Genomic DNA, 17,793 nt, shown 5'->3' with positions numbered 1-17,793 from the left:
CCGATTGGGATGAAGGATTTCTGTCAAGCACCCACTTACCCTAGACCACTCATTCATAAACACGGTGTATTGCTCTACAGACTAAGAGGTTTGGAGTATTACTTCTACTATATGTTACACTCAATGGGGCTATTTAATGATCATCTGAGTTCCCTTTTTTCCTCAACAGCTTCCTTATCGCATTTTTTAGCTCTGCATTCCTGAGGGTGTAGATTAAAGGATTTAACAAAGGTGCCAGCACAGTATAAAATACAGCAACTGCTTTATCAATGGACAGAGTGGTCACTGGACGCAGATACACAAATATGCAGGGCACAAAACATAACACAACCACTGTGATGTGAGAGACACAGGTGGAGAGGGCTTTGCGCCTGCCTTCCACGCTGTAGCTCCTTAGAGTGCACAAGATGATCACATAGGAACACACCAACAGCAGGAAATTTAACAAGCAGATGAGTCCACTGTTGGCAGCTACAAAGAGACCAAGGAGGTGAGTGTCCCTGCACACGAGTTTCAACAGAGGGTACAAGTCACACATGAAGTGGTCGATGATGTTGGGGCCACAGAAGGGCAGCCAGACCGTGAAGAGGATCTGGATGGTGGCATGAAGAAACCCTCCAGTCCACGCCACTCCCACCAGCAGGACGCACAGCCTGGGGCTCATGATGGCGCTGTAGTGCAGGGGCTTGCAGATGGCCACGTAGCGGTCATAGGCCATCGCTGTCAGCAGAAGGATCTCAGTGGCACCAAAAATATGCTCGGCATACACTTGCGTCATACACCCATTGAAGGAGATGGTTTTCTGCTCATGAAGGGAGTCTGCGATCAGCTTGGGAGCCGAGGAGGAAGAATAAATTGTGTCTATCAAGGAAAGGTGGGTCAGGAAGAAGTACATGGGCGAGTTCAGGGCCTGGCTGCTGACGATGGTGACCACGATGAGAAGGTTTCCTGAAAGCGTTATCACATACAGAAGCAAGAACACCCCAAACAGCACTTTCTGCACTGTGGGGTTCAGTGACAGACCTACTAAGATGAATTCCGTCACATTCCTCTTGTTCTCCATCTGTGAGATGTTGGTGGTAAAGACTCCAGGAGGAAATGTTTCACCTTTAGAAAAAAAGGGGGGAAAAGACAAAAGAATCAACCATTTCCAACTCCACATTTTCCCTACTCTTCCATACTACAAGTGATTATCTTCCTAAGACTCTCTAGGAACAGGAATCTCGCCATTGTTTGGTGGACTCTTTTACTGTCTTCATCACCATAAAATATTTTAATAAGACATAGGAGTTCAAGAAAAAAAGAAACTCCATTTTGTAGGATCCAAATCATTATAAGATTTCACTTGGACATCAGTACAATGGAAATATATAGTTATTTGAGATAATTTGGATGGAGACTAACAATGCTTAACAAACAAAAAGAAAAAGAGAAAACAAAAAGTTGAATCATATGTATTCCATACTCATGTAGCATGCTCTAGGCGAAAAAAAATAAAAATACTTATAAAATTATCATTTCAATATTAACTTTTATGCTTTAAAAATTAAATTCAAAATTTCACTTACAAAATATATTTGTTTTGCTTTTTTCTAAAACACACATATTTAAATATTGATAGTGAAATGAATAGGTGATGAGTCTTCAAAACTTCATGTGAATGAATATTATGAGAGTTCTACATGTGAATGTCAAAAATTTTTAGACCAAATTAAATTATTGCTAGCATTTGTAGCATATCTTATTACGATCTAATTTACGGGACTAATGATAAGATGCCAGTTCTAAATCACCCCTAGTAAAAGAATCTAAGCAAGAATAGATGAATGCAAAATGGTGAAATTGTTGATATTTTATGAAAAGTTTTGTGCAGTAATATCACCAAAATTAATAAACTGACATATTAAAAATTTAGTTGAAGCAAAGACAAGATGGTCTTAGCAAAGACAAGATGGTCTTCGCCAAGAAGGCCAACTGGTACAAATGTGTGAGAAAAATATTAGTTTTTTGCTCACCCTAATTTCAACAATTAACAGCAGGTCACCACAATTGATAGCTCACTTGTTTAATTTTATGTAATTCTGAGATTTTGAAATACAGAACATGTCCCACTAAATGGATCCCTTAGCTGTTGTATTCAGATCCACTGCAGCCGAGGAAGAGCCTGAGCAGAAATTAAAGTCATGAGGATCCTGGAGCACAGCTCCAAAAATTGGTCGCAGGTCATGAAACATGCTCTCCCCAGTGTGATCTTGAAGAAAAGCACAGTCAATGCAGCAACGAGTCAGGTGCAGAAGCAGACCAGTCAAGAGCATCAGCTTTTCGGAATGCTGAAGGCATTTTGCCTGGTGGCATTCTAGCGTGTCAAAGAATGACACTTCTGCTTCTGAGCAGAGCAGGAGAAAGTCAAAGCATTAGCAGAAAATGCCTGGAAAAAAAAAAAAAAAAACCCTCAGAGAGTTCTTGCCCATCATGGCCAATGTTTTTGTTCATTTCTCTCACGAAACAAAGGCGTTCTGCATAAATTTTAAGGGTGAAGAATTATAATCTCATGATTGGCTCATTCTGACTTGTTTCATCTCCTAATCTTAAAAATCATCTCAAGAACTCACACTGTTTCTTCAGCAAGTAATATAAAAAGACTGACTTGACACAGTTACATGCACAGGAACTAACGTTATTTTTTTAAAGTAAGTTTAAATAGAGTCAGAATGAAAAGTTACAGCAGAAGTTGTCCTATTTATCTGCAGAGCATAGAATTTAATGTATTTGTCATTTGTATCTCTGCTTCAGAGATAGAGTTTTCCTTTGAAAACCAGAATTCAAATGATCCCTTCTCACTTCACCTGTCTGGCCAGGAGAGTGAGTCACGCACCTTGTCCCACACTGCGGAGTATGTCCTTGTTGTTCTCAGTTGTCTGTTAAATCTCCTTCTGTCATTTAACCTCACATGGTATGCAAGTCGAGAACATTCCTTCAAGTAGACATTGTGCACAAGCCTGTCTCTGACTATTCAAATAGCATACACCCTTTTCCCGGAAGAAACTGACATTAAGACATCCGACTACAACACTCATTTCATACTCAAAAACCTAGAAATTGATTCAAGAAGTTGCAAAAGGTAAACTTTTTCTTAATAAAATAGATTTATCCAAATCCACAATTTAATAAAGTAAATATTTCTGTAAAATAGCCTTTTGCATCTAAAATGAACCTTCATCAAATATATGAAAGTAATTCTTCAGTTATTTTAACTTGCTCTTAGGAAGAAATGGAAGTATACATTGAGGTTAGCAATCTGCAATCCTAAGTCACTTCCTGTGATTGCCTCTGTAGCTGACAAGAAGGACCAGCGACTTCAGAAATACAAGGAACTATTACAGGCAGCTACTCAGATAATATGCTATGTAATGTGTATTTTTCCAGTCTCCAGTGACAGTACAATCTTAGAGAAACCAAAGGAGGGCATAAATGTCTTCAAAATTATGAAGCATATATTTTCAAAGATCTAGTGCCTTCTGAAATTTATGCCAAATTTCATGCCTGGAATTTGAGACTCAAGAAATTTTTCAGAGCTGAAATAGGATCTTCCTCAATTAAGACTATTTCTCTTTCAGTCATCATGTTTAGAGAAGATGGTGAATTTTTCTATTAAAAGACTTTTCCTTCTAGTCGATGCTTTGTCCTCTCAGGAATTAATTATCTTTCTTTTGTAGTTTCCATAGAAGATACTTAGAAATATACCTCTATAAATAATGCATCTGCACCTGATTAGGTGTTACCCTTGCATTTTAAGTAATCTATTAAAAGCATACATTTCTGATCTGTGTGCTAAAGGGTAGAACCCTCTGGGTATCATTATCTGGGAGAAGCAGGACTCTAAATGCTGTCTGAATAACAACACAAGTTTTCCTGAGGAGAGGTAGTTGCTGGCTGGAGTCCTGGAAGAGGTTGAGACACAACTCACTCTCAGCCGTTCCATCGACAAACCACAACATAATCTGTCCACAGAAAGGAACACTGGAAGTTGAAACACTTTCATGCCATGAGACGTCTGGAGGTGGAAGCTAGAAATAAGCAAAAATCCTGCTGATAAATATTCCAGTCCCAAAATCTAATTCTACCCTGATTTCCATGCCTTCCCATACATGTTTCCTGACACTTTGTAATTTCTGTAATCATTCAATATAATAAGTTTAACCTAGGGAAAGACACTTTAGATTTTCTTTGTGCACGATATCCCCAGGAGAGTGGAGTGGAGTCAAACATGTTCTGACATCCTGCAAGCATGTGTCATAGAAACAGCACTCAGCCTGGAGGATGGGCTTCTGTTTGACTCACGTATCATAGAAGCTGAAACAGCAGTTGTATTTCAATGTATGGCTAGACAGGGAATGGAGAATCGGGGCGGGGGAGAGCATTGCTATGTTCTATGTCCTTTGTTCTATCAATAGCATGCATGGCATTGATTGGTTTTCCTAAGTTGAAACAACCTTGCATTCCTGGGATAAATTCCACTTGATCATGGTACATAACGTTCATAGGCTTTTAGACACCGTTTTCAAGAATTCTGTTGAGCATTTTTATATCTATTGGGCATAAACAAGGACTGTAATATTCTTGTACTATCTTTGGAATTGGTACTAGGAGCTACAGGTCTCATAGAATCAATTTGGAAGTATTCCCCTACTTTCTATTTTTTGAAAGATTTGTGAAGGATTGATGTTAATTAGTCAATTACTGTGTGATAACACTTTGCGATGAAGCTGAAGTCATCCTGGCCTGGATTTTCTTTGGGGAAAGAATTTTATTTTATTTTTTCCTTGCTAATTCAATTTCTTTTCTTGTAGTTGCATTCCCATGATTCCATTTCAGTGCTGTGTGCTCGCTTTCAAACAATTTCTCACTTTCATCTAACTCATGGAATTTGTTGATTACTTGTTCATGACGTTCCTCTACAATATTCTTCATAAATTCAAGGGCAATGTATCCTTTTAGGTTTTTTCTCTGTATTCCACTTTCTGATGTACTTGTTTCTCCTCTGGTCCTGTTCAATCCTTCCTACTTGCTTTGTGTATAATCTGCTCTTTTTCTTATCGTAGGGGGCAAGTTAAGGTGATTGAATTGAGAGCCTTTTTAAAGATTTATTTGAAAGGAAGAATTACACAGAGAAAGGGAGCAACAGACAGAAAGAACTTTCATCCATTGGTTCACTCCCCAGATTGTGGCAACAGGCGGGTCTGGGCCCAATCAAAGCAGATATCCAGAAGGTTCTGCAGCACTTCCCACATGAGAGTAGGGTTCCGAACACTTGGGTCATCTTCCACTGCTTTCTTAGGCACATGAGCGGGGAGTTGGAGAGAAAACGGAACAGCTAGGTCTTGAACACACTACCATATGAGCTACATCACAATGCCAACCGCCCTTCTATGTGTAAAACAGACATTTTGAGCTGTGAGTTTCCACTTAGCAAGATCTTAGATGCATTCCACCATCTTTGACTATATTGTAGTTTTACTTTTCCTTCATCTTGAAGTATTTTCTGCTTTTCCTTGTGTTTTTATTATGTTATGTAGGAATATGAAATTTAATTTACACATATTTGTAAATTCCTCCCGGTATTATTTCTAACACCTAACCCTAATTTGGAGAAAGAAATGGGTGTCTAAGTATCAGAAGCACATAGATGCCCTAGCTGACATGATCAGAAAAGTTCGTCACCACAATACATTATAGTCAGACTTTTCACAATAAAACATAAGGAAAAACTATCAAAATGTGCACAAGAAAAGCAAGAGTACATTCTAACAGGAGATTCTTTTACCAGAAACCTAACCAGCTAGGAGATAATTGAGAGACATAGTCCAGATACTAAAAGAAATCTTCAACCCAGAATACTATACCCAATAAAGCTCTCATTTATACATAAAAGGTGGAATAAAGACTTTCCAAAACAAACAGAATTTGAAAGAATTTGCTATCATCTAATCACTCCTACAATTGATGCTTAAAGATGTGCTACACACAGAAGTAGAAAATGATAATCACCACAATGAAAGAATGTATAGGTAAAAAAATCTCCTAATAAAGGTACAATGGAAATCCAAAGAAACAATTATATCATTTATGAAAAAGTGGCAGAGCCAAGTCAACATCTTTCAAAAATAACCTTGAATACAAATGGCCTAAATTCTCTAACCCAAAGATACAGGCTGGCTTAATGGATTACAAACAAAACACATCTGTTTGTTTGCCCAAAGGATGAAAAAATAGATTCTACACCAATGAAAAGGAAAACAAGCAGTGATAGCCAGTACAGCATCAGGAAAATAGGCTTTAACCCCAAAACTATTAAAAGAGACGAAGAAAGGCATTACAGAACGAGCAAGGGATCAGTTTAGCAAGAAGACATGACAATAGCGAATGTATACACACCCAGTGCCAGGGCATCTGACTATTTGAAACAGTAGATAATGGATCTTAAGGGAGACATAGACTTCAAAACAATAATAAAGGGGGACTTAAACACCCCAATATCATCAGACAGAAAATCAACAAACAACCAAGCTAATCTATACTGTGGATCAAATGGACCTAATTAATTGATCTTCAGAAAAATTTATTCTACAGGTGTAGAATACACATTCTTTTAAAAATATTTGTTTTATTTTTAATGTTGAATACATTGTTGAAAAGGATGTATGACCATGTGGGCTACTGACTAGGGAGAGGAGGATTGAGGTATGGCGGAAGATAGGTGGGACAAATGTTTCCAATTTTTTCTTTTCACCCTGTATCTGCAGGGAGTAGGGTAGGGAGGGCAATGGAGGGGGCTGCTACTTGCTGCCAAACTATATCCACACCTGGGGTTGAGGGATGATTACTTGATGTCATCTTAGGGACTCTGATGTGGGGTAAGAATGTTCTGAGGGTATTGCTTGGGTGGTTTTCATAGTTCTGAAAAATCCTTTTTTTTTTTGTATCTGTCAGCAGGTACTGCAGATTGGTTTAGACCAGCCTGCCCCTAGACTCAACTCCCATGTACGCCAACAGATACTTCTGCCTGGCTTGGCCTGGGCTACTCCCAGTCACAGTTCTCATGCTCACCAGTGGGAGCTGCAGCCTAAAAGGAGAGGTCCCCAAGTCCCCTTAACAGACCAGTTTCCAGCTGCAGACATCTTGTGTGCTGGTAGATGCTCAGCCCAACCTGATATGGCCTGCCTCCAGGCCTGGCATTCATTGGTAGAAATGTGGTCCTGCCCAATGACATGCATCCATTTTGTCTCTCACTGGTGGGTTTTAAAACCAAGCCTATGAAACTGTCACATAATGCAAAATAATTAACAAAAAAAAAAAAAAAAAAAAAAAGTAGACACTTAAAAAAAAAAAAAAAAAAAAAAAAACAAGCCCCTCCTGGCTCATCCCTAGATCCAGCTCCATTGTGGACTGGTGGGTACTGTGGTTTAACCCAGCTTGGCAAATTTCCATTCTGGTTCTTGCAAGTGCCAACATGTGTGAGGGTCCAGTCCAGTCAAACCTCAGACCCAGCCCACATGCATGCCAAGGGTTGCTGCAGCCAGCACACATGAAAACTAGAGTTGTGGGGCCTGCCTTGCAGCGATAGGCCACAGTACCTGCCAGTGAGTGTTGGAGCAGGAAAGGATCACGTGAGGCTGGGCCATGACAATAACTGGTACGTGAGAGAGCCAAGTCTGGGAGCAGATTCTGTAAGGGGTTATATGGGCTCACCCCTATGGGTCTGCAGTACCCATTGGTTTGCATAAGCTAGGGGTAACTACAGCCTAAGCTAGGCATGGTTACAGAACTCACTGACACTCCTGGGAACTGAGGTTGGAGGAAGGCCAGGCTGACCCAGGCCACAGCACCTGCGGGTGAGCCTGAGAATCAGGTATCGGGATGGGCTGGATTGTAGTGTTATGGGGTGCAGCCAGTGATAGCCAGCACCCATTGACAGTGGGCAAATGAAATTTGGCTGTGTCTCCCAACCTCTGTCCTGAAGGTGGGTCCCAACAGCAGTGGAATGGTAATTGCATCCTCAACCACTTCCCCCACATCCTAAATTAGCCAGGATATTGGAAGTCCAATTAGCCTAGGGTTTTTAGCTACAAGCCCAGTTCCTGTTCCTGCCCATCCTAACAAGCATTAATCAACTCTTTAGCCCACAACACTTAGATATTTGCTTCTGCCCACCTGTGACTCACCTATCAACTGAGAGGCCCTTTAAAAAGGCCCATGAAACAGGGGCTTTCTCTCTCTCTTTCTGGCCAGGTGCTTCCATTACTCTGGCACCTCGACTCTTGGCTGACCAGGACAGGTAATCCCCTGAGCATGGCCCCTGTGTGCTGCTTAGGTGGGACAATGGTTATAAAAATGTTGTTTCTGGTCTGTGTACTATCTGGAGTTCCAGGAGGGGTGAGACCAAGCAGTAGCAGAATATAGGCAGAGAAGCCAGGGAAAGGTGAATGTCTGCGGCTTGGTAAGTGTGTCCAGGTTCTTTGTGAGTGTGTCCAGGTTATTTGTTGCATGCCTCTTAGGATAACGTGTATTGTTGGGAAGCTGGGACATAGGTTTTCAGCTTAATGGATGGACTTAAGGATGATGATCATTTGTTTCTTTTTGGATTATGATTGGTTGGATTATGACTAGGTGGATTGCAGTATAGACTTGTAATTTGCTATTGTGCTCTGTTGTCTTCAAGCTTGATTAATAAAGACTCCTTAATAAACCCTTAGACATGTCTGGTGTGATCTTGCTTGCACCCTGCAACAGTAGCATGCACCAAATCATGCACAGGCCAAGACTAGGGATTGACTGCATTGAACATGGGCCCAACATCTGTCAGCACAAGTGAGATCTGAGTCTTGGAGTTGGCCTGGTGGGGTAGCTTGGGGAACTCCCCTATTAGGCTCACATTGGTGAACGTTAGAGCTGGGGCTGGGAATGGACCAGACAAGGTAGGGTGGCACCATTCATCAGCATATGTGTGGGCTGGCTCAAGCAACTGGCCAGGCTGGGCTAGGCTGGGCTAGGCTGGGCTGGGCTGGGCTGGCGTGGGCCAAGCCTTAACACACCACTGGCACAGGAAGGAGTGAGGACAGGGTGTGGGCTGCACTGGGCTAGGCTACTTCATCTGTCAGTTCACATGCGAGCCAAGGATGGGGACTGCTTGGGTAAAGCTAAGCCACAATAGCCACTGGCATGAGTTGGGACTTGGGGCTGGCTTGTTCAGGTCAGATTGCAGCATCTGTTGTCAAGTTCCAGGACAAGGGGCTGGCCATGTTAGGCTGAGTCAGAGTACCATGGGCACATGTAAGATACAGGGCTGGGAATAGGCCTGGTAGAAGAACTAAGGGGGCTTCTCTGCTAGGCTACCATTGTCACTGGTGAGTGCGAGGGCTGGGGCTGAGGGTGGGTTGAAAATATACATTCTTTTCATTAGTTCATGGAACTGACTCTAGGATTTATTGCATAATAGGCTGTGAAGCTAGCCTCAGAAGATTAAATAAATTTTGAGTCATACCATGTATCTTTTCTGACCACCATGAAATGAAGCTAGAAATTAATAACTCAAGAAATTCTTGAAAATATGCAAACTCATAGAGACTAAATAATACACTAGCAAATGATCATCAGGTCACAGATGAAATCAAAAGGGAAAAAAACTTCTTGGAGATGAATGAAGATGGCAATACAATATATCAAGGCTTATGAAAAAGCAGTGTAAAAAAAGAAAAAGCAATATTATGACAGATGTTCATAGCAATTAGTGCTTATGCCAAGAGATGAAAAAGTCAATAAATAATTAATCTATCAATGCATTACAAGGACCTGTAAAACCACCAACAAACAAACCCAAACTAGTACAAATAAATGATTAAAATTACTGAAGAAATAAACCAAATTCAAGCTAAAAAAATCCAATACGTAGGATCAGTGAATCTAATATCTCTTCTTTAAAATAATAAAATGGATACAGCACTGGCTCAACTAATCATCAACAAAAAAAGAAGACTTTAATAAAATCAGAAATGAGAAGGGAAATCTAAGAGTAGAAATCGCAGATATACAATAAATCATTGCAAATTACTATAATTAGCTATATGCCAATGTATTGGAAAATTTTGGGGACATTCTCACATGTCTGGATACATTCAATCTACCTAAATTGGGTCATGATGACAGAAAATCTAAAAGGACCAATGACTAACATAGAGACTGAATCAGCAATAAAGACCATCCCAACACAGTAAAGCCCAGAACAGGATGTCACTACTTTCTAATAAACTTTTAAAGAAGAACTAATTCCAATTTTTAAAAAGTATTAAAAACAATTCAAAGGGAGGAAATCCTCCCAAACTCCTTTTATGAGGCCAGCATCACCTTAATTCCAAAACCAGAAAATACAACAGAGAAACAAAATTTTAAAGACAAACCTGCCAACTTACAGTACTTTACCCAGTGAAGATCTCATTAATAAATGAAGGTGAAATATTTATCCATTGACTGACTGATGGCCACTTAATTGATTACGTATCTTAACTATTGTGAATATTGCTTTGGTAAATATAGGAAGGAAAATACCTTCGCATGCATGGAGCTAAGTGAATCCCTTATGCCACCAGATTTTAGAAAGGACTCAAAAGTCAGCATAGAGTATGGAATTTCCCTCAGTCAAGTCCAACAGCGTCATGGGCTACATTGACCTCTCTCACTGGGCCCTGCTGGCTTTTAGCTGAGGAACTCACTAACTATGGCCTCACCAAGTTTTTCCACTCTACTCACTGCTGCATGGAGCCAGTGTTCTGGTCTGTCCATTCTCTTCTGTGAAATTCTCATAAACAGTCCCCTGGGAAAGTGTTTCCTTGTGTTTCTCTAATGTTACTGTGGCATCTTCTCACTGTTCAATCATGTTGGATCTCTCCTGAACTCAAGATATTAAAGCAGCATCTTCATTCCCATATTTACCATAACACTAGTCAGCTAAGATATGGGCCAGTTATTTTTTACACCTAGTAGGTTTCTTGGTACTTTAGATTTCTCTTTAGTTATGATTATATTGTCTACTGATAAGGATGATTTAATTTCTTTTTCATAGTTAGAATGCCCTCTACTTTCTCTTACTGAATGCTTGTGGCTTGCGGTTTCCGGTATTTATGCTAAACAGAAATGGTGTAAGGGAGTGTCCTTTTCTTCTATATCTTAGAGTGAAACCTTTCAGCCTTTTCATATGCAATATCATGTTATTATGGCATTTATTATGTTGATGCACATTCCTTTATACTTAATTTATTCTCTTTTAATCATGGAGGGATGCTGAATTATTGAAATTTGAAATTTGCCAAATACCTTTCAGGAACCTATTGAAATAATCATATGGCTTTTGTTTTTCACTCCAGTGATGTATTGTGTAATGTTTATTGATACATGTGTACTGAACTATCCTTGAATTGCTTGAATTAATTCCATGTGATCATGGTAAACAAATTTTCCCCCTTCTTTTAACAGAAACTTTCTTCAGATCTGAGAAGAATACCTTTGGTATTCTGAATATTTTGCCAATCCACAACATGAAAGATTATAGAATGAGTAGCAAAAGGCAGTTATGAAGACCAGCTATGACCACGTGACCACATACAGCCATGAGAACTATAACTGCCATGAATAGTTACTTTATATTTTGGTATGAATACACCTATACATCTTTATATTCATTAATTAATATGTTTAAAATCTAGTTTTATACCTTTAACACATAATATTATATTATTGGTTTTATGCCAGTATCTAAGTATTATCAATTTTGTATCATGGCATTTAAATCATGTGCTATCAGAAGATAACTAATCACAAATTGAGGGCTTTATTGCCTCTTCTAGAAGGAGATGGCATTTTTTCAGCTACACACAGTACAACTGCATAATCTTATTTGAACAATGATCTTGTTAAAGCCTTTGTCTGGAAATAAAATAGAATTTAAGGAGATGTTTATGGGTTCCAAGTTGACAAGGAAGGGTGGACTTAAGATAAAGGTTAAATTTTATGTGATTAACTTCAATGTATAAGGGATGCCTAGAAACCTGATAAAGTGTTATTTTGCTTGTGTATGTGAGGCTATTTCTTTTTTAAAAAAATTATTTATTTTCATTTGAAATGCAGGTCAGATTTATGGAGAGAAGAGACAGGGAAAGATACTCCATCTACTGGTCCACTCCAAAAATGGCCACATAGCCATAGCTGAGCTGATCCAAAGCCAGGAGCCAAGAGCTTCTTCTGGAGCCAGGAGCTTCTACCAGGTGTGGGGTCTCAAGGACTTGGGCTATCCTCTCCTGCTTTCCGAGGCCGCAGGCAGAGAGCTGGAGAAGAAGTAGAGCAGCTAAGACACCGACTATAGCTCGTATGGAATCCCAGCACTTGCAAGGTGAGGATATGGCCATTGTGACATTGTGCCAGACCTGGAGGGTATTTCTAAATGACATTAGCATGTGTATCGGAGTGTGCTAAGTGGGAAGACTTGACCTTCATGTGTGCGATCATTATCGGTTGGGAGTGTGTAGAAGACATATACAGTAGGTAAATTAGTTTCTCACACTGAAGCTTGAGATATGCTTGACTCCTGCTTTGGATACTGTTGGTCTTACATAGTGATTCCAGCCATGGGGCAGGACTTAGATCAATACACTTTGGCTTTTGACTAAATAGTCCACCCTGGTTCTCAAGCCCTTGGACTTCGGCCGAGTTATGTTACTAGAATTCCAGGATCTCCAATTTGCAGCTAATTTGCCGTGGGACTTGGCCAATTACCCCAATAAATCCCCCTACATTTACTTATAAATCTAGTCTGGTTGATTCTTTCTGGAGGAACTCACTGCAAACTCACTTTGAGGGGTGGTATTCACCACTCTGTAATGGATACAATATTCTCTGAGAATACTTGCATAGAGGCACTTAGAAGTAACGCTTTACTATCCCTCAATTTACTCAGTTTGATATTCCCAATTAATCAACACAGTTGTGCTGGACAGTGTGGAGTGGCAGGCGGATAAGTTAAAAGTTTATAAACAAGTTCAAAAGTTAAAAATGTCTTCACCAAGCAATTATATGGCTGCTGCAGCTTCTTTGTTAGGCTTCTTCACACTTTTTTTTTAAATCGCAAAGTCATATGTACAGAGAGGAGGAGAGACAGAGAGGAAGATCTTCCATCCGATGATTCACTCACCAAGTGACTGCATCGGCCGGCACTGTGCCGATTTGAAGCCAGGATCCACGAACTTCTTCCAGGTCTCTCAAGTGGGTGCAGGGTCCCAAAGCTTTGGGCCGTCCTCGACTGCCTTCCCAGGCCACAAGCAGGGAGCTGGCTGGGAAGAGGGGCTGCCAGGATTAGAACCGGTGCCCATATGGGATCCTGACGTGTTCAAGGCAAGGACTTTAGCTGCTAGGCCACTGTGCTGGGCCCTTCTTCACACTTCTGAAAAGAGTTTACTCAGAGAATGTTTTGCAGTGTAATCATAGGTATTTTGGCTATCTTTGCTCTTACACTTCAGTGTTACCAATAACCAAGCACTATTATGAAAGGATAACATATCATGATCAAGTGAAGTTTGGTTAAGAAAAATAAAGTTGGTTTACCATTAGGAAGTCAGGAGTTCTACTGAAATTATGAGAGGAAGTTCAATTTCTGGCATCAAAATATACAGCTCTGCAGTGAGACTTCATGCTTTGAAAAAAGGCTCAAAAGGGTTTTGGGGACCACAATCAACTGATGTCACCTTGGTAATTGATTTTGCTTTCTAGATTCAGAAATGGATACAATGTTCACAGAGACCTGTAGCAATTGGTGTTCTCAGAGAAAATAAAACTAATAGAAACACCCTGAAATAATAGGATGCAAGTATCTACTGATATCCTGGTATTTCCATTCCTCCAGAAAGCTCTAGAGAACGTAGGACCCTGAATAAGTATTTATTGTAGTAAGTGATAAGGCATTTATTTATTTTAGGAAGTGCATATGTTTATTTTAAGGAATTGGCTCTCATTTTATGGAAACTGAGAGGTTCCATGGTCTGTGATTGGCGGGAGATCTAGGAGAGTTTATGGTATAATTCCTGAGAATCAGGAGATTCATAGCTTTGTTCCAATGCAAGTACTAACATTACTGTCTGAATCAAAGACATAACAGCCCAGCTCAAAGACATTCAGGGAAATCATGACCTTTCTCTTCTTACTGTTACCATCAAACATTGAGAAAATGAGGGCAGGGCTATCCTCATGGAGGAGAACAGCCAGTTTATCATATCTATCAACTCTACTGTTGAAATTCTCCAGAATCACAGTGACAGATACACCCAGTGTGGGAGATTGCCCCTGGATTTTTTTCTGCTTAGTCTTTATGGAAGGTCACAGGCACGTGGCACACCATGTTCCCCGGGGAACCCTGAGAAAATGGTTTTGGCTCATCGAGACCTCAACTGCTCTGTTCACTGTTCATGCAGGTGAGAGCGGTGGGCTGTACCCAAGTCTCTCTTCTCTGTCCTTGGATGAATTGTGGTAGGACTTCCTTGATAAGCAATTCAAAGCAGTCAAATGCGACCCACAGCCTACCTGCCAGCCATATGTGGTGAATGTGACCTGAGACATAGCTTCCAGTCTATGTGCTGTATGTGACTCACAGCTTGTCTTTTGTGTCTTCTTCAAGCTGGTTGCGTAGCCTTCTGGAGCACGTATGGCAATTTTCCAGTATCACCCTCAAACACCATAGGAAGACAGCAGCAGTAATCTGCTTTGATAGGACTATCATAGTTATAATCACTTTAAGACAACTTGAAACACAAATTTATTTGGAGCAGTTTCATTAGAAGGCCCATAAGCATCCACACACAATTGTATTGGAACACTCAAATATTAATAAAAATGCTATATTTCATTCATTAAAGGTCTTTTGTTTTGGAATCCCAGGGATTAAGAATCTTGTTCAAATTGTTGGAAATATACTATCATCATGGTTTTAGAAACAAAACCTTGGTTTTTAGAATAATAACCACAAAATAGATTAGAATATGCGCTTGTTCACCTGCAACTTTTTAAATGTATATATAAACATGTATATACATATATTCTCATAGATGAACTGTAGAATGGAAACTAACAGACCGGAAAGCAAAGGTGTGTTGTAGTATGCATCTCTGCTCTTAAATAAAAGGAGGCCTCCCAATGAAGCTGTTAAATCTACCTTGACATTGGGATATGAGATTTTCTCCCATTGCCTATACCCACAATGCCATGATATGCTTAAATAACAGAATATTGGTCTTGTGACTGTTGCTGAAGGACTACATTATAGCAATACTATGGGAGAACACAGTACCAGAGGGAGAATGGACAGGGAGGAAGGAGAGGTCGAGGGTTGAATCCTTATATCTACAAAACAATAATAAAAATTTTAAAATGAATCAATCAATCACCAAGTCTGGAATGGTAATGCTATCTAGAAATTAATCTTTCTGAGACTGTGAATCCTTTCATGTATAGAAAACCAAGACAAAGAAGGCATTTAAAAATTGTGTATCACTTTTTGGTGCATGTATTGGTCAAACATTGGAAGAGGAACTTTTCTTGACTCTCCTAGTAGCAACAATAAGTGCTGAATCTGCTAAATGAGCCATACTGATGAATTCTGCATGGTCCAATCTTATGTTCCTGCAAACATTATCCAATGATTTTGATTTTCTTTCCCCACATAGTCTCTGGATTTCTCCCTTTTCACCACTGAAATGCTCCTGAAACATTTTTGGAGGTGCATATACATTTTTGATTAATAAGTAGAGCATTAAAAGATTGGAATAGAATATAATTACCATGGTTTGACTTTTTAAAAATTGTTGGAGGTGTTTATTTTTGTTGTCAACATGTAATCATTATACAGTGTAGAGCAAACTAATGAACAGATGTATTACATAATCATCACACACTCACAAGAGAGTGAAGTCTTACTGATAGCAGGCAAGATACTACAGTGAAGTATTCGCTCAGACAGTAGAGACCTCAGTTCCATGTTCTTCTCTCTCTTCAGATTGGGCAACAGTGAAAGGTAGTCACAGTGTCGCAGTGTCACAGTGAGGTCCAGCTAGAATTCAGATAAATGGAGGAAAAAATTCCATAGTCTCCAACAGTCTTCAACACCATGTTTCTTTCTGTTTCATTGTCTTCATCTTCATGAACGTTTCTTCACCATGCAATATTTTTACAATATTTTTTTAATTGGAAAGTCAGATATACAGAGAATAGGAGAGACACAGAAGAAGATCTTTCATCCGATGATTCACACCCCACATAACTGCAACAGCTGGTGCTGAGCCAATCTGAAGCGAGGAGCCTACAACCTCTTCTGGGTCTCCTACACTCGTGCAGGGTCCCAAGGATTTGGGCTGTCTTCAACTGCTTTCTCAGGCCACAAGCAGGGCGCTGGATGGGAAGCAGGGCCGCCAGGATTAGAATCAGTGCTCACATGGGATCCTGGTGAGTAGAAGGTGAGGACTTTAGCTGCTAGGCTACCATGCGAGGTCCACCCAGCAGTATTTATTTATGCACGAGACAATTTGGTACCTTGCAGGAAGTATGAACATCTATGAGCTAAATACTTTATATAGTATCAATCTATACTCATACATGGAAATTTCTGTGATACAGTCACATAATTTTGAATTTTAGTCATCAGTTTTTTTTAACACATTATAAAACATGAGCAACAAAAATCATTCTGAAGTTTACAAGGTTCAAATCAAAGTTATAGCATACAAACTTAGTTACCTACCCAATCAGAAATCAAATGGTCTACTTCTTTTGTAGCACTCAAATATATACCATAATGCAACAATGAAAATATGACCATCATCTGTGATATCTGAAAATAAAGGATAATTTAAAAAATGGCTTTTAGTAAAGACAAGGAACTGATATATACAGTGTGTGCAGCAGAAGTCCTGTATTTGTTGATTAGCAACATTATCTTAGTCTCATTGTTGCCTGACAGAATGCCATACCAGTAAGCACATGGTCTGGAAGTTACTGATCTTCCATATGCTGACCTGATGGCTTAATTTTTCTGCCAACCTCTTCATCTACAAGATGGGAAGACAACATTCAACTCCTGGGGATTCTGCAAAGATTACTGTCTAGTTTCTTGATAAGTATCTCTTTGTGTCACATGTAACATGTAGTCATACATATCATTGAAACAGGCAAAATTTAAATTGCGATTTTGTGGAGTTTTACAAATATATGACTGTTGCGTCCGACAGTGTGGTATGACAGGCTCTGTCTGTCAGCACCAGCATCTCCAATGGGTTCTGGTTCTAGACCTGGTTGTGATCCAGCTCCCTGTATATGAGCTGGGAAAGCAGCAGGGGAAGGCTCAAGTCCTTGGACCCCTGCATCTGTGAGGGGGACTTGGAAAAGCCCCTGGATCCTGGCTTTCTATTGGCTCAGCTCTTGCAGTTGCAGTCATTTGGGAGTGAACCATTGGTTAGAAGATCTCTCTCCTTCTCTCTGTAAATCTTACCTTCAAATAAAAAAAAAATCTTTATAGAAAACCCCAAATAGGACTATGGGCCTGGTTTAGGTTTTCTCTCTTGTTTTATCCATTTATGTTTTCTTATGTGCCAAACTCCTTTATGATGGTGTACTTTATTATTATTATTGTTATACAAGTATTACTAGCTAGGCTCATGCAGAATCCTTTTCTCCCTTGGTTAAATACACAGTGGACTCCAGGCATAT

At 39.8% G+C, this 17,793-nt stretch overlaps 1 protein-coding gene across 1 annotated transcript; it reads right to left on the bottom strand.

Moving 5' to 3' along the window:
* Positions 1-133: 133 nt before the first annotated feature.
* On the bottom strand, positions 134-1,063 carry LOC131480064 (olfactory receptor 4C12-like). The gene has a single exon (XM_058662454.1). It carries the CDS (start codon positions 1,061-1,063, stop codon positions 134-136), a length of 930 nt encoding a protein of 309 aa, XP_058518437.1.
* Between the last annotated feature and the right edge of the window lie 16,730 nt (positions 1,064-17,793).

This window comes from Ochotona princeps, chromosome 4 (genome assembly GCF_030435755.1).
Source record: "Ochotona princeps isolate mOchPri1 chromosome 4, mOchPri1.hap1, whole genome shotgun sequence".
Lineage (NCBI taxonomy): Eukaryota > Metazoa > Chordata > Mammalia > Lagomorpha > Ochotonidae > Ochotona > Ochotona princeps.
This window is presented reverse-complemented; position numbering and strand designations above follow the sequence as displayed.